General features: G+C 35.1%; 1 protein-coding gene across 2 annotated transcripts in view; it reads left to right on the top strand.

Annotated features, from left to right (window-relative positions):
• The window catches only part of exoc6b (exocyst complex component 6B), a 168,653-nt gene that overhangs the window by 39,180 nt on the left and 103,911 nt on the right, over nucleotides 1-25,562 (top strand). For both annotated transcript variants that reach the window (XM_056461351.1, XM_056461352.1), the window contains exons 2-6: nucleotides 18,857-19,022; nucleotides 19,630-19,677; nucleotides 19,772-19,862; nucleotides 20,356-20,401; nucleotides 22,670-22,874. In XM_056461351.1, coding sequence (XP_056317326.1) covers nucleotides 18,857-19,022; nucleotides 19,630-19,677; nucleotides 19,772-19,862; nucleotides 20,356-20,401; nucleotides 22,670-22,874 — 556 coding nt within the window. The remainder of the gene's footprint in view (nucleotides 1-18,856; nucleotides 19,023-19,629; nucleotides 19,678-19,771; nucleotides 19,863-20,355; nucleotides 20,402-22,669; nucleotides 22,875-25,562) is intronic.

Consider the following 25,562-nt stretch of genomic DNA (forward strand, 5'->3'; position numbering starts at 1 on the left):
AGATTACTTTAAATAGGAAAATAGTATTTTAGTCTTTTACTTTGGTTTTTAAAATAAAATAAAAAACACATGTTCTACTTGCCATGCTTTTGCAATTATCAGGGTGTCCGCTAGGTCTTAAATGTTTTAAATTTCCAAAACTTAAATTTAGGCCTTAAAAAGTTTTAAATTCACTGAAATATGGCGTTGTTTGTCTTAAATACTTTTAAACGGGTCTTAATTTTCCTTTGTCCATGTAAAGCTTTGCAATCGCTACAACCAACAATCCATCTAAAAAAACAAACAAACTGATTTCTTTTATCTTTGCCATGATGACAGTAAATAATATTGACTAGATTTTTAAAGACACTTCTATACAGCTTAAAGTGACCTTTAAAGGCTTAACCAGGTTAATTAGGTTAACTAGGCAGATTAGGGTAATTAAGCAAGTCATTGTATAATGATGGTTTGTTCTGTAGACTATATATAGCATAAAGGGGCTAATAATTTTGACCTTAAAATGGGTTTAAAAAATTCAAAACTGCTTTTATTCCAGCCGAAATAAAACAAATAATACTTGCTCCAGAAGAAAAAATATTATCAGAAATACTGTGAAAATTTTCTTGCTCTGGTAAACATCATTTGGGAAATATTTGAAAAAAAAAAAAAGAATAAAAATTCAAAGGGGGCTAATAATTTTGACTTTATGTGTGTGTGTGTGTGTGTGTGTATAAACATTGTAGAGCAAATGTTCTCAATAAATTCAATTCTGAAAATGTTCTGAAAATGAATCAGTTCAGTTTTTAAAAGAAAATTTTTTTCTAAGAATTCTGAAACAAGTAGTAACGCTTATATATTTAATATTTCGAGAGATTTCTTGCAAGAATAGCATAAGAATAAAGCATTATTTCTGAATTTTCTCTCAGCATACAAAATGTCCTTTATTTAAACAGTTTTTGATACTAAAACACACACACACACACACACACACACACATATATATATATATATACACAACTATGTTTTGACACATTATTTACAATATGTGGCTAACAATAACCATTTCCAAATCCTAGCGATTTGCCTGTAAAAGTCTGAATTTCATTTATAATGGTCTTAAAAAGTCGTAAATTTGACTTAGTGAAACCTGCAGAAAACCCTAAATTATAGATATTTAATTCATATTCTTAAAAGACGCTCACATTTATACCCTTTCACAATTTAACAATCACACAAAGGCTTAAATTAAAAGCTATAATAATTGGGACCCTTTGATTATTATAATGCTGATGACGTCAAAGGAGTGCTGTACAGGTAAAAACAAACAAAAAAAGTAATTTGGTACTACTTTAGCTCTGTTAAGCTTCAAAATAAGTAACATGAATATGATTGTTGTCATCGTCATATTTTTTACATTTTTAACACAGGGGAGGTGTGCATTTAATCCTCAAACCACCAGTCAAATATCACACATCTCCTCTGTTTGTTCTGTGTGCTTTCTGAACAGTGGGGGAATCTTTAGACTTACAACTGCTGACCTTTACAATAGAGCCGCAATCACACACGGTAGCTTGCAAACAATACACTTGATGATGAAGGAAATCACTTGAGGATCTCCACCTTCAGGGCGCCAAGACTGGGACAGATCTGCAGCTGGTCTCATATAGTCAAAGAAAATAACTTATGTACACAGTTTTTCTGTTTTTACAGTACTTTTTCTTATTATATCTTGACCTTAACCTCAGGTTTTCTGCAATTGCACCCTGATTGAGAAGGCATACTTGAATTATAAAAAAGAAATTTGCCATTTTGTTTTTCACTGTTCAGTTTAAAGACAGTCAGTGACATAAATCATGCATAGCTGAGAAAAGCTGAGTTTTTTGCAAGGATTTCTTATGTGATATTTCTGCAGTCATGAATCTCAACATAGAAGCAAAAACCAAAAAGGTGCAGCCAAGTCCACACCCAGCTGAGTCACAGCGAACACACACACATACACACACCCCAGATTACTTAAGGCACCACTGTAAAACTCTCACATGCCTTTAGTGGAAGGCCATTCAGCATTCTATGGCTAGAGCTACACAAAATTGCTTTTATTTTATTCTTAAAATTATTAGGCACAATATATTGGAAAAGGATTGTTTTTGCAATAATAGTGTATGTTAACCTCGCAGAGGGGTGAAGTAAAGGACATTTATTTTATGTGCAATGCAAATCTGAGTTGCATAGGTTGTTTAAACTTGACCAGTCAAATAGGACCCTTACTATCTTTCTACCCGTCTATTCAGTAGATGCTATTGGCTAGACCAGGCCCAAAGGTTGAATCTTGTTCCTCAGAGTAGAGAGTTGAATAATAATGTTAGTATTCCCCAGCTTTACTTGCTGCATTACCTTGTCTGGGCTATTTGTTTTGTATTGTAAGGGAAGTGTTTGAAATTATTTTTTCCTTTTCTCTCCACCGTGTACTTGGTGATAAGCGATAAGCTTTTAATGGCTTCCTCTTTTTTTGTCTCTTTTTCTCAGAAGCAATCAAACTGCCTGTTGTGGTTATTTTTTTAGTTGAGTTGACTCAAATCTATAGTTGCTATACATACTCACAAAAATATATTGCTGCTTGTTCAAACTACTTATTTAAAATAAGCTGAAACAACACATTCTTGAGTTTTTTTTTGAGGAAAACCTAATTGTTTACCTTCAATCAACCTGAAATTGTAAAAAAAAACTTGTTCGATTTGCATTAAAGGGGTCCATCCAGAGTATATTTTTAAGGCTTGGTTGTGTTTATAAGATGCAATGTGTGCTTATTCTTCGTTTGTACAAATCACATTATTTTTTCATATACCTTACTTTAATTATAACAAGTCACTAAGCTAACATGAAAACAACTGTCATATTTCCTAGTTCCTCCGAAAAGCCCACCCTCAAGAGGATCAGCCAACATAATGTGCTGTGATTCACTGATCGGCTCCACGTCACCAGAGGACATCACACCTCTATTAGCACATGCTTTGCCTCTGCTGTGTAAATACTGTCAGTCAGAGTAGCTGTTAGCTGTATCAATTTGATCCTGAATTATACAAAAAATGAAGAGCACACAGCTGAACCTCACGCCTGCCTCTCTAAAGTAAAATCTGACAAGTGTCTTTCATATATATTTGGGTTATAAGCGTGTGTAAGTAATATGAAAGTTCACATATCTTTTGCGAGATTGTTATTGAGAATGTGGAACGCAGGGAAAGCGGCTGCATAGAGAGAGACCACTGCAGCGCTGCTGAAGATTGGGGGTGTTACAGCGGTTTGACGAATAATATGAATTTGTAGCTAAATTGTTAGCAGTGCCAAACAGCATTTCCTGTTGTTTACATCCTTGTTTACGTCATTGCCAAAATATACCTTTAACGCTAGATACTGTGCATGTAATAGATCAATTTTACCAATAAAAACATTTAAAGGTTATGGCTCACAGTCCACGCTTAGTCTATTATAGTTAAAAACGGTTTCTTCTTTGAGGAGTTTTTAGCCAAATCCAGCACTGAACTGGAAGAGATTCTGGAAGCTGTCTTTTGTCACATGCTTGCTGTATATTTTTTTATAATCCTCTGGAACATAATTAAAATAAAATTGTAATCACTTCTCTCTTTGTGTCATGTCCTATGGAAGCCCGAATACAGAAACAGAAGAAGCTCCGTGGAAATAGCAGCGTTTGGACAACATTTTAGCTTCCTCTGTTATAACATTACAACACCTCTGGCCACGCCCCTTCGCTGCACGAGGTGTCTGCATGTAGCCTGAAGCGTTTATAACATCACTAACCCGGATATATATGTTTTTTTGTAGTTTATAAACTTTGTTCGCTGTATGTTTTGCTAAGCTAACTCTGTAAAAGCCAATGTCCTCCCTTTGCATTGAACTTAAGCGCATTACATTCAGAGTTGTTTTTGTTCACACAGCTACATCACACATCAACTAAAGATTAAAATGTGATATTGTAATGGACCACCTCTTTAAGATGACATGAAGGGATTGTGTGAAACCCAGCATTTTTTACAGTGTAGACAAAATGAATTACTAATGTAGCCAGTCGTGTTGTTTGGATGACTCTCACCAACTGGTCACACAAAACGGATGCAATGATGATAAAATTGTGAATGAAATTGTCTGGAAAAGGGACTATGATTATGTCATACAATATAAAACGTCATTCATTTTTGCTGATGCCCTTTCAGGATTAGTTCAAATTTCTTCAATGCCTTTGTTAATGTTTGTTGAAATAATTTTTTGTTTGGTAATGTGTAAACAAAGCTGTTCTCTAATCAGTTTTTTGAGATTTAAAATTGACATTTTGAGCTCTGCTGTTTGCATGGAGTGTTTGCTCCATCTCTATATGTTTGAATAAGATCTTGGGTACATTCTGTGCTGCTCTCAGCAACTTACAACATTTGTCAGTCTGTCTTAATATGAAGGGTATATTTCTCTTATATTCTCCAGCTGTTGCAACCGTGACCACTCTCTCCCATTACTCGTGCTGCCTTTCTTCTTCAGAGGAATTATGGTTTCTGGGGTTACTGATGTTACCTTTCTTTGCTCTCTTTACTTCCCAGACCACCAGGTTTTTTTTTCGTGCACATCGTTCCTGGTACATGCCCTTTTTTTTTTTTTTTTTTTTTTTTAGCATGTTTATGTGCATCTGAATTCTTTCTTTTTTGCTGCTTTTGGTCTTCAGCAGTATGCTTTGATACACCATAATTGCAGAATCTTTTATCCAAATTGTTGTACAATGAGAACAATAGGAATATCAAAACAAACAATTTTTGTTAGCTCAGATCAGTTTTTTCATTAAAGGAACAAATTAGACTATGAAATAAAAGCTATTGTTAATGTTTGAAGATAATTAATTGTAAACATCAAATACAAATTTGTTTGTGTTAGTAATAATTTTGTGTTGCAAAAGTGTTTAAAAAACCTTTTGAATATGGTAACGGTTACCAATAAGCTTGTATTAGTTAATGTAAGTTAATGCATTTACTACTTAAACAACGATCAATACATTTATTACAGTATTACGATGGAAATACAGTTGTTCATTAATTGTTAGTTTATGTTAACTCACAGTGCATTAACTAATGCTAAAAAGCATGAATGATATAGCATGATTTTTTTACAATGCATCAGTAAATGTCGAACTATGATTAATAAATCCTGTACAAGTAGGGCTGCACAATATATCGTTTCAGCATCGATATCACAATATGTGATTCTGCAATGTTGAGTTGTGATTATAATGACCAGGAGCCACATTTCAAATCGCAAAGTCTAACCCTAATGAAGTGAATTCTCATTTGGATGTGTTTTAACAAGTGTGCCTAAGATGTCCTGTAAACCAGTAAATTATAACTTTAGTAATTTCACAAAGATGAAAGCGTATTTAATTATTTATACAATGGAGACAAAACAGTGTTATTTGATTAATGTTAAATTTATGTTCTTAAATGCTCTTAGACTAAAACACAAAACAATTTTTTTTGTTCTATTGTATTCATCTATACTTGCAAATTGTTTATGTTTTATTCAGATGTATGAATTGTTTCCAAGTAGAGTTATTTAGGTCATCTTTTGTTGACATATTGCAATTAATATTGCAGAAAAACAAAATATTGCAAAGTCAGTTTATTTCCAATATCATGCAGAATACTGAATACTAGCTCCATTAGCTTGCTCAAAACCCTTTATATAATAGTCATGGCCCAGCGGTTATATTGTTCACATAAAAATGGTAATAATTCAGTCTCATTATATATTTCAAACTGTAATCCCTTTACTGTACTGCTGCATAGTTTGTTTTCGCTATTGAGTATCTTGTGCTTTGCAGTCTTCTTATAGCTAATGATCACATCATATGACCACTCTGCTCTCATTTGAACAACAGTGTTACTATGCTAAGAATGATCATGCAAGGGTTGTGTTATTAGGTGCTTGTTAACTATGAAAGAAAGACATTTGAGCAGTTGTTTCCCTAAGTAAATTCTAATAGTTAATAAAATGAAACCCATTGACATGACGGGGCAAATTAATCCTGCAGTGACTGCAAACTCTTCCCTCTGTAGACAGTGCTCAGATTTCAGTGTTTGGCCATTTGCACTGTGCTAAGATTATTTCCTCTCTTAGAGCTTCTAACGTTACCTCAGTACCTTCAGCCATCGCTGTCACAGGAGAATTTAGTCATGGGTCAATAAAGCAGAAAGTAATGGCCAGACTTTGTCACGGACACTGTTTGCTTTCTCTCCCTGTTATGTACCAGCATGCAGATGCCTCAGCAAATGATGAAGCTTATCTCTACTGCGATTTAGTTGTAAAAAGCAATTATTGTGCAGCAATGATTAAATTTCCGAATTTGTTTCTATTAGTAGTAGCTAGCTACAGTATGTGAATATCAGTGTTGGGCACTTTCTTTAAAAAGTGATCAGTTCTAGTTACTAGTTACTTCTCACAAATAGTTACTGAGTAACATAATTATAAAAGTAACTAATTACCAGGCAAAGTAACGATTTTGTTGCTTAAAAAAGCTAATTTGCCAAATGACTATAAAATAAATATAAAATTGTACACTTATCTACACGTTTTAATGTTGTTGTGGGACAATGAGTACATTTATGTGGACACCAATAATTGATTTAAATCTGATTAAGAAAATACTCTGATTAAAAGTCTACCATGTAAACAGCGAATTGTATTTTTTTATTTATTAATTTTTTTACCATACGGCTTGCGGTATCAAATTCCATTTAAACTACTCTTCCAGCAGTTCATACTCGCATCCAATATCTAGTTTGTCACGGGGGGCATGCATGAAATGTTCCTGAATGAAAGTGAAACTGCTAACTGCAGTTAAAGTCGACAAATTAAAAATGAAACACCCAAAATTACATGAAACTCCAGAGGAAATGTGGATAGCATGCTGAAGCAATGATGTTAATCGAATTATGTGCTTTAACATGTCATACGGGATCATGTACGAAACATTCAAAAAGCAACTCATGTAAACACCTTAATAAAATTATTGTCTGATTCAGTTTAAGGCAAATAATTCGATTAGTGATGTCCATGTAAACATAGTGAACGTTAGAGACAACCATTCAACATATCATTATAAATAATATCAATACAATAGTTGCACAATAAAACACAATAGATGATTTAGAACTTTAAGAAAAAAAGAGGTGCTTATATTCCAGTTTGCAAAAGCTACCTTTGAATTTGTTGGATCTGATTCCTGGTCGTTGATGTATGCGACTGACAGTGTGTGTCTTTGTGAACACCCGCACCCTGCCTCTGATTGGCATATTGGCAATCGTGGAAATGTACTCTATCTTAGCCAATAATCACATTCTCAGTTACACCACGTTCACAAACACACCAATCATCATCACTGGTTGGTTATGTATCACACACGCGCACACACCCCAGAGAAAGAAAGGTCATATGGTTGAGAGAGACGCTGCTTGCATGAAAACCACTTCAGTGATCTCAGTTATAGTATGCACATGTTATTATTGCTTTGGAACTGGGGAAACAGTAACTCATTTTATTACTCATTTCTGAGTAAAGTTTGTTTATAGCACCGTTATTCTCATCACTGGTGACTTCGCTACAAAATGTCTTTTAATGAACAGTTGTCTGTAGCTCATGAATCATGGATTTTTGAAGTTCATTTTCCACTTTGGAAAAGGGCTGCACGATTTTGAGAAAAAGTCTAATTGTGATTTATCTGATCAAAATTGTGATTTGCGATTTAAAATGCGATTTACTATAATTACATAAAAGAGCTGCAAGTTTAATCTGGTGGTTTTAATAGCACCAAAGAAAGACATAATCGCAGAGTACGCTACACTGTTACTGTTTATTTAAAACTATTTTCCAGTGAAGTTGTCAGTTATGATAAATTAATAAATTAACTACAGTATTTTAAATTCAATTAAATAACTTTGATATAAAATATTACATATAGATATATAAAACCTTTACAATTAGATAGCATAACAATTTTCATATTGATTTTAATGACATTCATGGTGCACTGCCAATGCTTTCCATGCACAATTTTTAGATTTACTTCACAGCACAAGAATTCATATATTTAAATGTATAAATTATAAATACATTTATATATTATTAGTTTAATCGTGCGCACAATCTACAAACCTACAGTTTATCAAAGTGAATTGGAGAAAGTGTGTGTGTGTGTGTGTGTGTGTGAATGAGATAGTGTATGGGTGTTTCCCAGTGCTGGGTTGTGGCTGGAAGGACATCCACTGCGTAAAACATATTTCAGAGTAATTGGCGGTGTATTCCGCTGTTGCGACCCCTGATAAATCAAGGACAAAGCCGAAGGATAGTGAATGAGTGAGAGTTTAAGAAAGTGCTGTTTAACACAAAGTAGCTTGTAAACAGCACATTGAAGTAAATATGTAAGGAATAATATATGAAAATAAATCATACAAATAACAGAAAAAGTAGTTGGTTAATTAACCTAGACAACATGTTGTTATAAACTACTAACATCAACATATGTTCAATGTGTCTATTAATCCAATTAACATCCTTGAATCACAGAATAAGCGTATCACATGTTTTTTTTCTTTGACCAAATTTCTGTATATTTTCTAGTGTCTTTTGGGTTATCTTTTGGTTTATTTAGTTACCTTTTATCAGTAAACACAATAAATCAGAAGAAATTTTAGATGGTTTAGATCATTTTTATCAATATACAGTTTTTTTTTAATCAATAAACAGAATTATTAGCCCCCCCTTTGAATTTTTCTTTCTTTTTTAAATATTTCCCAAATGAGGTTTAACAGAGCAAGGAAATTTTCACAGTATGTTTGAGAATGTTTTTTTCTTCTGGACAAACTCTTATTTGTTTTATTTCAGATAGAATAAAAGCAGTTTTTAATGTTTTAAAAAACATTTTAAGGTCATAATTATTAGCCCCCTTTAAGCTTTATATTTTTTTCCGATAATCTACAGCAGTGTTTCCCAACCCTGTTCCTGGAGGCACACCAACAGTACATATTTTGGATGTCTCCCTTTTCTGACCCATTAACTTCAGGTGTTGGAGTCTCTTCTGATGTTATGATAAGTTGATTCAGGTGTGTTGATTAGGGAGAGGTTGAAAATGTGTACTGTTGGTGTGCCTTCAGGAACAGGGTTGGGAAACACTGGTCTACAGAACAAACCATCATTTTACAATAACTTGCCTAATTACCCTAACCTGACTAGTTAACCTAATTAACCTAGTTAAGCCTTTAAATGTCACTTTAAGCTGTATAGAAGTGTCTTGAAAAATATCTAGTCAAATATTATTTACTGTCATCATGGCGAAGACAAAAGAAATCAGTTATTAGAAATGAGTTATTAAAACTATTATGATTGGAAATGTGTTCTCTCTGTTAAACAGAACGTAGGGAGAAAAAAAAGAAACAGAAGGCTAATAATTCAGGGGGGGGTAATAATTCTGACTTCAACTGTATACACTGACACAATGACTAGGCAATCACATTTAATGATTGCATTTCTGTATCGTTTCTTGACCTGAACGTTGAATTTGGTCTCAATCTGCCTGAAAAATACAATCTAATTCATTTGTGTATTTGTTAAATGTTATGTTGCATTTATTGTTTGTTTTAGCAACCTAACAACTTGTATTCAAACATATGTAACAAATTATTAGGTGAAAAATAATTGCATGTCATCCTCTCCAAATGTGTCATGCATTATTGTTGTTCTGTAAATACATGTGTAGGTGTGCTATTACGTCACAGACAGAAAAAAACCTGCTGCTATTGTTGGTGCTGTTGAGGAGCTGACGTGTGTTTGTGTGGCAGCTAAGATTAGATCCTCTCCTCTATTTCCGATCCATTCTGTTTCCCAGCTGCCATTGAGCTATCTCTAGATTTCAGTCAGCTAACAGGATATGACATCATAGCACACATAAGCACAGGTTTCCCTAAAGTTGGTTGAGGGTGACGACTGTTTGCAGAGGAAATCTTATGAATAGGAATGCCGTGTAACAGGTCAACACACATGCACACACACGCACACACACACACACACACACACACACACACACACACACACTTGAATATGTAGTTTACAAGGACGTAATGTATTTTATACTGTAAAAACTACTTATTATATTGCTTTACCCTGCACTGAAAAAGTGCATTGGGTTTACTTGATTTGTGTTCAGCGGTTCCATGTGATTTAATTATGTTACTTTAACACTCAACTCAACTCAATTTATTTATATAGCACTTTCAACAAACCACAATATGGTTTCATTGCTTGGAAAGCAATTTGTTTGTGTAAATTCAACATGAATATTTGATTTTAGGCAGGGACCGATTACAGGTTATTAAAAAAATACTTTTCCTGCTTGATCAAATTACTTATTTAAAATGTGTTTAATCAACACAATTCTTAGCCTTTTTGGAAACCACTTAATTGGTGTATGTTCAGTCCACTTAAATTTGTAAAAACATTTAACTCAACTTAATAGATTTGTGTTGGGAGAACATGAAGGAATTGTGTGCAACCCTGCATTTTTACAGTGTAGTTAGCTTCAATTAGATTTTTTTATTTGTGTGTCTTTCTGATGTGATTTAATCTCATGTTCCACACAATTTAGTTATGTTACTTGAACATCACTTTCATTACTGTTAGAAAATCTACTGCGCAAATCCGTTTGATTTCAGTTGCCAAATGAATTGGCTTCAGTGTGATCTTACCTAATGTTTCACAAAGTATTTGTTTTCAATTACTTGTTACAACTATTATCATTATTAATATTATTATTATAAATTGTAAATACAATAATATCACTGAATGCAAAACATTACAAGTTACAAAATGTACAATTCCATGTTCACAATTCAGCCTTTGAATGTTTAATCAAACAATAATAAAAACAATAAAGCATAAAATCAAATAACAGCTATATTTAACACATGATTTTAAAACAAAATAGCAGAGATCGGAGTGCCGAGTCTCTAGTAGTTGGTGCCTAATTTAACAACTTGTTTTTTTTGTTTTATTTGTTACTTTCATTCATTTATTTATTTATTTTTGGCTTGTTCCTTTTATTATTCAGAGGTCGCCACAGCGGAATGAACCACCAACTTATCCAGCATACACTACGGCCAATTTAGCTTATTCAATTCACGTATAGCGCATGCCTTTGGACTTGTGGGGGAAACCAGAGCACCCAGAGGAAACCCACGCCGACACGGCGAGATCATGCAAACTTCACACAGAAATGCCAACTGACCCAGCCAGGTCTCGAACTAGTGACCTTCTTGCTGTCAGGCTACAGCGCTACCCACTGCGCCACCGTGATGCCCTATCCTCATTTATTTCATAAGCTAATTCACAATAATAAAAAATACATAAACTTTTTTGGGGGAAAGGGTTGGGAAATCATTGTTGGACTTAACCTTTTTGAATTACGAGGACATAAGACATGTCTTCATAAGCCACCTCAACCATACCAACATCATATCCAGGATTTTATACGAATTTGTGTCCTCGTAAACCACATAAACAAGTACACACATGCACAGCTCAAAGCATAGTTATTTGTAGACTGAATGAATTTAGCTTGTTTAATAAGATTCAGTATATTTATATAAAACTAATATCGTGAAATAATGTTACCATTTAAAATAACTGGTTTCTAAAACTGGATCACATGATCTTCACTATTACATGATACATTCTAATATGCTAGTTTGGTTTTCAAAACTTTTCCAATAATTGTCATTTAGTAAAGAAGCAGTTGTGCTGCTTAAAGGTCCTGTGAAGTGCATTGAAATATTTTATTTTATGTTTGACGTAATTTCAACCAAAACACCGGTCATAATGTAGCTCCTCTCCTTTTTAAGAAACAGCCAATCGTGTTTTGTTTTTATCACCGCTCTGCCAGTGAGAGTGGTTGAGCTCAAGTGCATCAAATGAAAAGCACCTTAAAGGGGACGGGGCATGTCAGACACTAGAGAGCATTTGATTGGTTATGATGTGATGAGAAACTATGAGGTCAATAAAACCATTGATCCATTTAGGCGGAAGTGACAATCTACAAGCTTTACATCTTGTTGATATCAGTTTTGTATCTTCTAAATGTGATATTTGTCACTGTTTGGAGCACACTAGCTTATAGATATCCTAAAATGAATAATACTGATACTAACATTTATAAAACTTTATTTTAATTTCATGGGACATTTTTAATATTTTTGTTGAAACAGTGATACATTTTGGATGAGCAAGTTTTATTAAAATGTTATTTGAAACTGAATATTTTGTAAGATTATAAATTATTGCTGAATAGAAGTAATAAACTATTAGAGACAATTTTACTGACCCTAAACTTGTGTACAATAGTGTTTTTTTAGGAATAGAAATGGTGATGTTAGAACACACTGGTTAAACACACTCTAAAACACACTTAAGAAGTGTAATTGGCCCTTTATTTGCTAAGCTTTTCTGAATATTCTCTACTTTTTTTAGTTTGGCAATGAAAAATTTGTGATTTGTTTGCCTTGTTTTAGTAGGTGAATAGCTTTTCTTTCCCTTTCTCTTGCATATTCATTATTTCTTCTCTGCTTCTCTTCTGGGGAGTGAAAATGTCAGGCTCCAGTTTTTTTCCAAGGAGGATATTACATTTCAGTTTAGGGAACACTGGCCTGTTTCCCAATAGTACTTGTAACTATGGGGGAGAAAACTGTTGGCCAGTCAACAAAGGCTGATTCACGGTTGACCTGGGTTGAAAACCAGTGGACTAAATATGTTCATATAGTCAGTAGGGAGATATTTCTAATACAGACTAATGTTATTTTGACTTTTACGGTTGATCATTGATGAGATTAAGTCTGATTTGTGATTTCTAATTGTTTTTTATTACTGCACTGTAAGGTGTTCTTGAGCCAGATGCTGCACAGTCTCACACAGCTGGACCACTGCAGCTGTGCTCTTTAGATTTTTGTTCCCATTCCTGTTTGTTTTTGCGACTCTTGTTTAATAAATTGTGCAACAGAGTTTTTAAAGATGACCTTTATTTCCATGATGTTTTGGTGTTGGATAACTTCCTTTTCATTTACTATATTTTATTAACTTTTTTACCAGTCATATTTTATTGGACTGTCTTGCTTTTTGTGTTTGGCTCATAAAACTCACTTGTGTTTAATAAATTTTCCTAATATTAATCTAAAAGCTATAATGTAATACAGCTTGTGTTTGTTGTCTGTTTGATTGGTTGTATTTTATTGAATTGAATTAATTGAAGTAAACCACACTGAACTGAACTAAACTGAACTTTAACTCTGAAAACTGGACTGACACAGTTTCAATTTACTAGAACTTCTATGTTAAGTTGCTTTGACACAATCTGCATTGTAAAAGCGCTATAGAAATAAAGATGAATTGAATTGTATTTGTTATATTTGTATTATTCTGAACACATTTTTGCCATAAAGATAACCAAGTAGCTGATATGGCAATAAGCAAAATATACAATAAGATATGTTTATTAACAGTCAAATGTCAACTGTAGAAATATTTGTCAACTTTTGATTTTATTCAATAAAATTGTGTCAGTTGAGACTGGAAGCAATTGCTGGATAAGAGGAGCAGAATCGGTCGGTCGGTCGGTCAGACCGACCCGTAAGAGCAACAAATAATAACTTGACTTCTAGATGATCATTTGGAAAAGTGGCAGAAGGTAGATTTTTCTGATTATTAATCTGTTGAACTGCATCCTACAAATCATCACAAATACTGCAGAAGGCCTATTGGAACCCACGTGGACCCAAGATTCCTATAGAAATCTGTCAAGTTTGGTGGAGGAAAAATCATGGGTTGGGGTTACATTCAGTATAGGGGCATGCGAGAGATCTGCAAAGTGGATGGCAACATCAACAGCCTGAGGTAAAGAACGTTAAGGAACTCAAGGATTGGCCAGCCCAGTCACCAGATATGAACATTATTGAGCATGTCTGGGGTAAGATAGAGGAGGAGGCATTGCAAATGAATCCAAAGAATGTTGATGAACTCTGGGAGTCCTGTAAGAACAGTTTCTTTGCCATTCCAGATGACTTTATTAATAAGTTATTTGAGTCATTGCAGAGATGTATGGATGCAGTCCTCCAAGCTCATGGGAGTCAAACACAATATTAATTCTTTTTCCACTGCAGCATGACTTTATATTCTATACTGTATTCTATACTGTTATTTCTGTTACGTGACGAAACTTTTGTCTAAGCAAAGTCAGAGTTTACTGTCCTAATTAAATAATTAAAAATCAAGGCATGATCATATTTTGTTTGGCTAAAATAAGCGTAATCTAGAGGCGTTTGCCTTTCATATAAGCCATTTCTGATACTAAATGATCAACTAGAAGTCAAGTTATTATTTGTTGTTCCTAAAACTTTGGTAGGCAACAAGACTTTTGTCAGATAGTGTATATATATATATTAAATAGAATGCCAAAACTGACAAATGAACAAACAAACGTCTAGCCATTGAGAAACTGGCAGCCAGGCAACACCGTTATCTGTTAACAGTGCCTCGAATTCCAACTATAATTTATCTGTGTATGTGACTTCTGGGCAACAAAGAGCAACAGTCCAGTTTTGGAAGTAAAAATTCTATTAGTTTTGTTCATAGAATAATAGATTTTTAATGATAACTGATCAAATATTAAAGACAGACCTATTAAAAAAGAAAGGTAATTGAATGCTTCCATTAACTCGCGTTTTCTTTAGTTCAACCTTTTTTAAAATACAATTGGAATTCGTGCAGAAAAACTACAATACCCATAATGCTCAGAAGTACATATAAATACATCAGAAGAGGAACAAGCAGAGCATGCCAAAATAGCTCTCGTTGCTTTCGAAATGCTTAAATTGTTATTTTTTTCATAATTTGTCATAAATCTTTCTGTGAGATTCTTCTTTAGTCGTTTGATTTCTAGTCACATTGAATCACTGAAAGCAATCTTGTGTTTACTCAGCAGCCATTATAGGTGTGTTCTGGTTTGTTCTTTATGGGTATTTGGAGTTTCCTATTTATCACACCTGACAAGATGTGCATGACAATCGCGGTGTTTCCAGATTTGAATTAAACTTTAATGCGCAAAGCTGGAATATTGTATACAACATTTGCGAATAAAGCACAGTTTCCATCCAATGAGGCAAAGAGAGCAAAATCATCACTTCCTCATAAACTGGCACCAAATATCAAAAAGAGAAATTTAAATAGCTGGTTAGGAGAAGCCTAACGAAGATAAGATGCGCAATGTATGCATTGAATGACTTTGGGCTCCACTTTGGGACAGTTCTGGATGTAATAATAATACAAAAAACTGTGAGGATAGACTTTGGCTAATTTTAGAATGACCAAAACAACATTTCAGATGTTGTGCAATGTGATCGGTCTGTTGGTTTGTCCATTAATTAAGTTGTGTTTTTTTTAATGTGTATCTTGCCATTTTCGTTAAGTTTTTTTTTTTTTAGCAAAAACAATTTAGTTAAAAAAAAAAGCTAAATATTTCAAAATCCGCATAAAATAAGTTTATAGATACATAGCTAATTTCAGCTTTTGATTAATCTGGATTGTGATTTCTTATCAGTTTATTGTGCATCCCCAGTCTCGATTGGGGGGAAAAAAAGGTGTTTCACATAGATGTATGTGACTATAATAATGAAAAGATGGTCATAGTTTCCATGTCTTGTTTCCCTGACTAGTTATTTTGGTCCGGATAGAGTATTTTTAAACATTTCATGACTAACTGCATCTTGTCTGCTCATTTGTCTCTCACAGTGTTCATTTTTTTTCCTGTAAAGCCCTCTCATTTCCTTCAAGCATCTTCCTCTAACTACAGATAAAACAGCTGAATTTAAGTGCTTATTTCACCCTGCAGTAGGGTAAAGGGATGTGACCAAACTCTCAAATCACAATACAAGTTGTCTTATTGTCGGTGGTGCACCCCTGGCTCACTGCGCTCTTCACAGATGAATGACACTGATAAACGGCAGCTGCGATCACGGCTGATCCATGATAGACACAGTGGAGAAAACTCTGCAGGCACAAGCTCGTGTCTGTATCCAGAAGTATCGCTGTAAAAAAGCCGAAAGGAGAGGAAAAGTCACGCCAACAGGTCAAATAAGCCGCAGTGAGAGAAAGAGAAATTAAGTTTACTTTTATTCTCAATCGCAATAAAATATGGGCTTCTGTTGTAAGTGTCAGTGTAAGACTGATCCAGCAAACACACACGCAGTGAATGTGCACAGTTTCTGCGTTTTTAAGTAGTTGGAGCGCTGTAAATACTCGCGCTCACCTGCCTCGCCATATAAGCTACCGTGACATAGTGCATATGAGATAAATGACGTCAATACATAACCGTTTAGGATTATTACTGAACCGATACCGAATTGTCCGTGTCCGCATCGCGTTGCACCGAAGAAACAAATAATTTTGACACCCCTATGGTGCAGTGGGTAGCACAATCGCCTCACAGCAAGAAGTTTGCTGATTCGAGCCCCGGTGGGGTCAGTTGGCATTTCTGTGTGGAGTTTGCATGTTCTCCCCGTGTTGGTGTGGGATCCGGGTGCTCCAGTTTCCCCCACAGTCCATAACATGTGGGACAGGTGAATTGGATAGGCTAAATTGTCCATAGTGCAGGTGTGTTTGAATGAGTGTGTATGGATGTTTCCCAGTGATGGGTTGCAGCTGGAAGGGCTGCGTAAAACATATGCTGGATAAGTTGGTGGTTCATTCCTCTGTGGCGACCCTAGATTAATAAAGGGACTAAGCCGAAAAGAAAATGAATGAATAAATGATATATTGGCCACATGTAAAAGACATTTTAAATTCTATACTCGGACATTTCTCATTCGTATGTGGTTATATGTCTCACTTAATTTAGAACTTCAGGGCAAATATTTGACTAAAAATGTCGAAGTATTCAATAAATTTTGATGAAATTTAAAACTTTTCAGAAGCTGATGATTACAGGTGAATAAACATACAGATATGGCTAAATAAATGCAAACTCTAAACGTTGTACTTTCAAGATTGCATTTATGTTTCTGTCTGCATAAAAATGTTTTATCCTAAACAATGGATTTTTTGACACCATGATATAATTTATATAGCAAAATATCAAAGGAAAGACTTTTTATTTTGTCCATATGATATGTATGGTCATATTGCACAACCCTGCCCTGCCCTGCGGTCTTGGTTTGTGGAAGAGGTGATCAGTGACGTCAAAGACTGTGCTAATAGAAAGAGGACATTTCCTGAGCCACAGGAAGACTCAGGTGAAGCATGTGCTGACATGTTTGTGTCCTCATTTAGTTTGTGTTTTGTTGATCAGGACAGCGCTTCTGTTTGTTAAACAGGATTAAGTTACATGTGATCATGAGAAAGCGACGCATGTAAAACTTCATCTTTTTCTCTGTTTTGGTCTTCAGGCTGCACTGAGATGGCATTTTTGTCACATGATCAAGTTTTTTTGTGCTATAGTGTGTAGATTGTGAAGATTAAGGTCTGTGAAGTCATGTGATTCTAAACAGATAGACCTTTGTTTATACTGATATGAATTTGTTATAGCGTTAATATATTCACATACTAATCACATTTAGATATGCAGTTTTCAGATGTACCCGAATTAATGTTGAAGTAGAAAACACCCAGGATATGATCCATCTTCATTCTCCTCAAACCTGTTTTCATTGACCATTCCGAAGATTAGAGATCTTGGGCTGATTTTAATCAGATTGATCTTGGCATTTTATTCTATGCATTTGTTGGCAATGTCTTTGGTAAGATAGATACTTTAGATACTGTGAATAGAATATATTTCATTGATTTTGTTTATTTCAATGATTTATTGTATTGTATTTTATTGTAATCTTACCATAATATTTATTTATTATTATTATTATTGTTTTTAAGGAAAGATTTCTGTGAAGTATAGAAGAGTTTTTTTTTTGGACATTATTAATTTTGTTTCTTTTCTTTATTTCTTTTTTTATTTGGGAAAAATGTTGAATATTAGTCATTATTGCATACGTTTTGAAAGAACTTTTACCAGTTGTTAAGTTTGGTCTGATTTCAAATGGAAAGGAAAAATATTTGCACCTACTAGCTGTTGTTAAATGCGAATTTTCAGGTTCTTGATGTTTATTTTTACATCTTCTACTGCCATCTTGTGGTAAACGCCTTGTATCACCGACAATTGAAACCGAAAGACTGAATGTTTTCCTCACTGTGTGCCCTCACTTTGATTGAAATTGTTTCAATTGTAACGTCTTTTTCTTTGCCCACTTGCATAGACAATCAGCAGTAATGTAATGGTCATTTATTTCGGAAAAGATGAAAATGTGTTTTCAAGCATAAAATGAAGTATAATACAGTTTAAATGTGTTCCCCCTGCATTAGAATGTGTCATGTTTTATTTCATTTTTTTCCCAAGCAAATTATAATGACCTTCATACTTTGGTTTTGTTACTACTGACAAACTGCATATTCAAGATGAAAGTCCCCTGCTTATTTTAGCACTTCAGAAAAACATTGATTTAGATCACATTTTTATCACATAATTTTTTTAAATAAAAATTAAGCGTAGAATCTTTTTTATTTTATATTTAATTTTAAAAATGTTATTTAAAAAAATTTAAAAGACATCCATCAATTTAGAAATTAACATATGAAATAATATGTAGAATTTAGTATGTGGACAACAAAATGAGTCTTTGACCCGGATATGTCATGTAGCTTCTTTGTAAGATTGACACTCTTGTTTTGTTTTGTCTTCTGAAAGGTCCGTTTATGATGGACAGGAACATGGACTCTTCATGGAGAAGCTGGAGGGTCGGATCCGCAACCACGACCGTGAAATTGAGAAGATGTGCAACCATCACTTCCAGGGCTTTGTGGACTCCATTACTGAGCTGCTCAAAGTGCGCGGAGAAGCTCAGAAACTGAAGGTGCAGAAAGAGAAAAGCATTATAGTACAGGATAATCTGAACTAGGCATGAGACTATAACCGTTTTCAAGGTATACCACAGTTTGCAAAAGTCAAGGTTTTAAAACGTCAAAATTTTCTGCAATACAGTTCGTAAGGTATGTTTTATTTGTTTTTTAGGACAACAGTATCTCCAGCAGAAAAGATATCCAAAGATGCTGTTTTAAACTGTAAAAAAAATCAGTTTTTGAAATAAATGTAGACAGCAGAAGTTAATAATTGATTTGAATTATTTAGCCTGACATGTTTACTGTTCCAAAATATTATAAATGTTTCTCAAAATAAAATTTATTGTGTTTAAAAAGGAAAAATGTTTTTGTTTTTTACCCAGACAATTAAAAGAATATATTTTAGAGCAGTAATCACAATATCGTGAAACTGTGAAACCGTGATATTTTTATCCAAGGTTATCATGCCGTCAGAATCTTATACCAGCCCATGCCTAGTCTGAACAGATTTAAAACCTCTTGTGTGTTTATGTACCTGAACAAATCCTAAAACTGTATAGCTCCTGTATGTGATTTTTGCTTTAATTGCTTTCTGATAATTGGTTGCTCTGTCTTTTTCAGGGTCAGGTGACCGAGACCAATCAGAAACTGCAAAATGATGGCAAGGAGGTGCTTGGCCTAGTATTTGATTCCGAACATTTAAGAAAAATAATTTTATATTAGTATTAAGCATTATTAAAATGAATGCTTACATCTTGTGTAGCTCCTGACGTCGATGGATGAGCTGAGGCAGTGCCGTGTGCAGCAGAGAAACATCGCCACCACCATTGACAAACTCGCACACTGCTTACCAGGTATGAACACATTTTAGCTTAGCTGATACTTGCCTTTTTAATTGCATTTTTATCAAAACTTTGAGGTTAGTATTTTAAGAATTAATTTTTTATTTTAAATGTATATGTAAAAAATGCTGTTCTTTTGGGTAATCGAGTAATTATAAATACGTCATACAAAGATATGAAGCAGCACAACGGTTTTTAGATGTTTCTTAAGCACCAGATGAGCATATTTGAATGATTTTATTTGACTGTAATGATGCTGAAAAACATCTATTAAAAATAGAAAAGAGTTCTTTTAAATGATAATAATTTCCACATTTTTTAATGCATATTATTGGTCAAATAAATGCTGTTTCTGTGTCCAATATTAAAAAGATAAAAATCCTATGGACCTTAAACTTTTGAACTGCTGTATGATTTTCTTATTTTGTTTTCTGCATGGAAACTCGCATGCTGTGCTCTTGACTTTTGTCCATATTCCACATGTGTTTTTGTTTTTTTCATGCAGTGTTGGAGATGTACAGCAAACTGCAGGAACAGATGAGGGCCAAAAGGTATGATTTTTTTTTCAGATGCTTTTTTTTGTGTGTTTGTGCTGGAAACAAATGACAGATGAACACTAGGTGGCGGTAGAGATATACTTCTAAAAGTTGAGCTGCAAGCGCATGTCAGTGCCCACAATATTTGAACACCTCTTATAACTTGACAACAGGCCATTCTCAGCTGGGATAGAGAGAGCGAGGTGTTGATGATTTAAACAGCACCTTGATGACTGGACGGCTGGAGTTACTCATTCAGTCTTATGTGACTGACCAGACAGACAGAGAGAGAAAGTGAGAGTATTTCAGATGTCTGCGATGTCCAAAGCAGCATTTGGCAGCTGTCAGGACTCAGACACACAGAGGACACATTTAGATCGCATTTTCTTAGCTTTAGCAGCTGTTTACCTTCAACTGTCCCAAAACCCAACATCATCAGGCGTCTTTCTTTTTTATTACATTTTTGGGCTTTTTTGACGGTAGACATCTGACATGAAGAGAGACAAAGGGGAACGATGTGATACCAACTATGTGGCATTTCACCTGCATAAGCAAACATCTCTTGACCTTCACAATCATTTTGCAGACTCTAAAAGAAGGTAATTTAAAAAAGTTTAAATACATCTAATATCTGTAATGGTGTATAAAAAGGGAATATTCTTAATGCAGAATAATTATTTTCAACATTAAAACTTAAAATCTATGTAAATACTTTTTTTTTTTTTTTTATGAAAGTGGTCCCTCTAAAGGGGCCCATTTATGTGGATAATTAAAGTAGTCCACCTAAATTGTGCCACTTTTAAGCATTAGTTGTGCCGTCTTGTGGTGTCCTCTGTGTGACCTGAAGATCAGCTTGGACTGCAACTTTTCCATCCATTTTGGTTTTTATTTATCTCTGCTCTCCGTGTTTCTCCATCTCTCTCGTGTGCTTGGTTTTGCCATTAGCCTGGAGGTAGCGGCAGGGTCGGCCAAGAGAGACTCTCTCTCCGGCGTCGGGTCTGCTGTGTAATGTTGCGTGACTGTGATGCTGTATTGAGTGAGTGTGTGTGTGATGAGCATAGCTCATCTCTGAGATCATCTTGATTGGGTTAAATTGCTATCATGCTGAGATCTAAGTCTTTAACCAAAGGTTAAAACATGCAGTGCGAGCGCAAGTCTCAACAGTAAGTATAGCCTGGGGAGAGTTTTGGAGGCTTTTGGGTCAGTCAACGGGACTGTATTTACCCTCCTGGTGCGTTTTTACTTCGTAATTTTTGTTGCCATGTACTTTTGCAAGTACGTCTGGATTACATCTGTATTCTACTGAGATATGTGTCATCAATGTACAAATTATTATAATAGAGATGGTTGATAAGAATTGTAGAAATTGTGAAAGTTTGATGACCTTAACTTCAGGCTGAATGAATAAGGTTCATTACTCCCATCTTCAGTCACATGATCCTTCAGAAATCACTCTAATTATTAATTAATTGTTAATTAACATACTAATTAATTAATTGTTATTGTTAATAATAATAATAATAATAATATTGTTACTATTATTATTAATGGTAATAGTAATAAAAGTAATAATGACTGGAGTAATCCTTTAATTGGAAACTACATACAATAAGTAATAAATAAATAAATATTTAATAAATAAATATTTAACAGTTTAACATTTTTTTTCAATTTAATAAATGGCACCTTGATGAACAGAATTATTTTCTTAAAAAAAAAACACCTGACCCCAAAATTGACTGAAATAAAGTTTTGTAGGTTCTACATCCTATTAAATCGGTCTTAATTTTCCTTTGTTCATCTAAAGCTACCAACTCGATCCAACACACTCACCAACAATACATCTCAATAAAACGTTTAGCAAAACTCTATTCATAACTAGTATAACAGTCTTTTAAGTTATGTTGAAAAAAATGTATGTAAACAACTAGGGTCTGCTTGTTTTGATACATTATTCAAAAAATGTTGCTAAGAAAGAAGTAATTATAATATTTTGATGGGGCAAGTACATTTTTTTTCTGCTGGTCCATTAAAAAATCCTGAGCATTTATCCCTATAGAAGTCTAAAATTTCATTCTTTCTGGTCTTAAAAATGTCTTAAAGTCTTACATTTGCAGAAACCCTGTTAAAACAAACCGGTTTCTTTGTGGCTGCTGAAAATGGAAAAACATTTTTTCCATTGAGCCACCAGAAAAATGCATTACTATTCATCATAATGTCATCAAAATGGCATGTATATGCAACATTTCCTGTATCCATAATTTCTGACCCTTCCCACACCAGATACTACCCAGCCCTACGGACCCTGGAACAGTTGGAGGAGAGCTGTTTGCCCCAAGCAGGATCCTATCGTTTCTGCACCATCATGGCAGAGAATATCCCACGTCTGCGCACGCACATCAGAGACGTCTCCATGTCTGACCTCAAAGACTTCCTGGAGAGCATCCGCAAGCATTCGGATAAGATCGGAGAGACTGCCATGAAACAGGTGTTTGTTTGTTTGTGTGTGTGTGTGTTTGTGTGTGTAGTGAGCGCTCATATCTGAATGAAGCCTGGAGGTGCATCACAACTAGTGTTTGACAGCTGCATCATGCGCTTGCGTCTGACCCGACGGTCACAGCTGGCTTTCAACATGAGCTCTCTGAGGGAAGGACAAAGGCCTTGTTCTTCTTTAGTTAATGCACTTTTCCCAGTTTTTCCTTTCATCTTATCTCTGACCATCTAGTCATCTAGTCTGGAGGAAAGAGAGAGCTACCAATCTGTTCTGAATCAAAGATCGTTTTAGGTCGCTTTTGTTGATGCCAGAGGAACACTGTGTATGGACACCGCTTCAAGGACAGTGTGCGGAGACGCAGAGAAGACCAAGGGAACACATATGAGAGAAATTGAGTGGATTTTTCGCTGGAATGCAGAAAAGTTCTCTGCTTTCTTTTACAGTTATTAGAGCAAGATGGAGCGAGGAGTGCATTAGAATTTAAAATGCCAAATGGACATTTAGATCTCCCAAGCACCATAGAAATCTCACTTTCCCCCGATCTTTAACATGTTTTCCTCGCTTTCTTCATTGTCCTTTTTCACTGAGGAATAAAATTGATGGTGAAGGATGCGGTTTTAGTTCTAAGCAAGGCATAACTTTTGCATATATTCGCTGCATGCTCACATACATACTAAGTTAAAGGCATATTTGTATCTGTAAGTATTCCAAATTGACATTTAACTCATCCTGCGCTGTTTGTTTCACAGTCATCAATAATACTTGTCAAGAACTGGTATTGGGGGACTAATGAAGCCATTTTTACATGATTGATATCCACTCTCATTCATTCATTCATTCATTCATTTATTCACTTTCCTTCAGCTTAGTTTCTTTATTTATTACCACAGCGCCACAGCGGAATGAACCGCCAACTTATCCAGCATATGTTTTAAGCAGCGGATGACCTTCCAGCTGCAACCCTGTACTAGGAAAAACACCCACACACGCTCACGTTTACACAAGTACACTACAGCCAATTTAGTTTACCCAATTCACCTGTACTGCATGTCTTTGGAATGTGGAGGAAACCGGAGCACCCGGAGGAAACCCACGCAAACACAGGGAGAACATACACACTTCACACAGAAACGCCAACTGACCCAGCGTGGCTCAAACCAGCAACTTTCTTGCTATAAGGCAACAGTGCTAACCACTGAGCCACTGTGCCCCCTGTATCCATTCTCCTAAGGGAAAATGTATACTTCTGAATTGAGTGTATGGTCCGGCATACCCTTCCCACATTCCAGTCCGAAGTTTTTATGCTCTTCACTTTCTAATTTTTCTCTGTCTCGTTTACTTTGTTGCGTTACTCAAATGACCACAACTGGCCGAACATCTGAATGAGTTTACATGAAATGTTCTTGACCCTCAAAAACACATGGAAACTTCACTGTTAAGACGTTACAATGGCATTGCATTCTGGGACATACAGTGCTAAAGTGGACATATGAAGCAGACCTGCTCCCTCTATCAAAATTGGGTGGTCGAAGGCATGTTTATGTAAGCTCCCTCTTTCACTTGACAAAGCTTTTAAATGACAGCGGGGATTTCCCCAAGGTGAAGTGCTTGGAAAGGTTTGCGAGTGCATCTTTAAAAGTGAAGTTCAATGCAGCCCCTACCAAAATGCAACTGCACACTGTGACGACAGAGGCCCTATTTACTCTAATATGTTTTAGTTTTAAAATGCATAAGTTTTGCTACGGTTATGCCTTCCGTCCACACTACCCCGGAGTTTTTGAGCTGCGAAAATGGAGCGTTTTGAAATTCCTGAAGAGGCAGTATTGGTTTTAAATCGTTGCTGCTCCGTCTCAGTGTGGATGGGGGAAAATGGAGACATCGAAAAAAATAGAGGCGTGGCTGCAGACATTCGCATCTAATTGGTGCTTTTTCTCAATATCAAGTATACAGAGTTTAGTCTTGCATCCTCTCTTTCTAAGTTCTCCTAAGTTCAGAGTTTGCAAGTTTAATATAGAAAACAAACTCCTGAGGACAAGGCGGGCAACTCTTCAAAGGGAACCGTGTACTTTATAACCTCGTTCACATCACCCTGGCTACGTTGTTTCACTATCCTAAAATCAAAATGAAAGCATGATATAAGGAACTGTCTATTTTTATTTTGGTATTAACAACTTAACAGACACCAAAAATGTTGAGGCATCGTGTAGCTACACATTTATATTACTGTTATCTTCATGCATATTTATAAAAAAACGTACCCAATAACGCAGGGCTGTCTAAACTTTTTGGGCCGAGGGCCAGATGCAAAAAAAAACAAAAAAAAAAAACACGTTGTCTCGGGCCAAATTTTACATACATCACACAGGCACGCATATATGTGTGTGTATGTATTATTATGGAGTTATTTTAATTCGTTGTCCAACTGTGTTTCTAGAAAGACTTACATTTTTTAAAATCTTGAATCTTCTCTGGGCAAATTACAGTCGCAACACTCATCAGACACTCCTATATAAATTCTCCTTCAGTGAAGGGATTCCTGTGCTGCGCGATTACCTGAGCTACCTCACAACTAGCCAGCATAGAATTTTCTTGCACTTTATTAGCGTGAAAAAAATGCTGTTGTTGAGCTGATAGGACAGCTGCCAATTGTTTTACTTTTTGATCTCGTTTGGCACCAGTGTA

The sequence above is a fragment of the Danio aesculapii genome, chromosome 7, assembly GCF_903798145.1.
Source record: "Danio aesculapii chromosome 7, fDanAes4.1, whole genome shotgun sequence".
In the NCBI taxonomy this organism is placed as follows: Eukaryota; Metazoa; Chordata; class Actinopteri; order Cypriniformes; family Danionidae; genus Danio; species Danio aesculapii.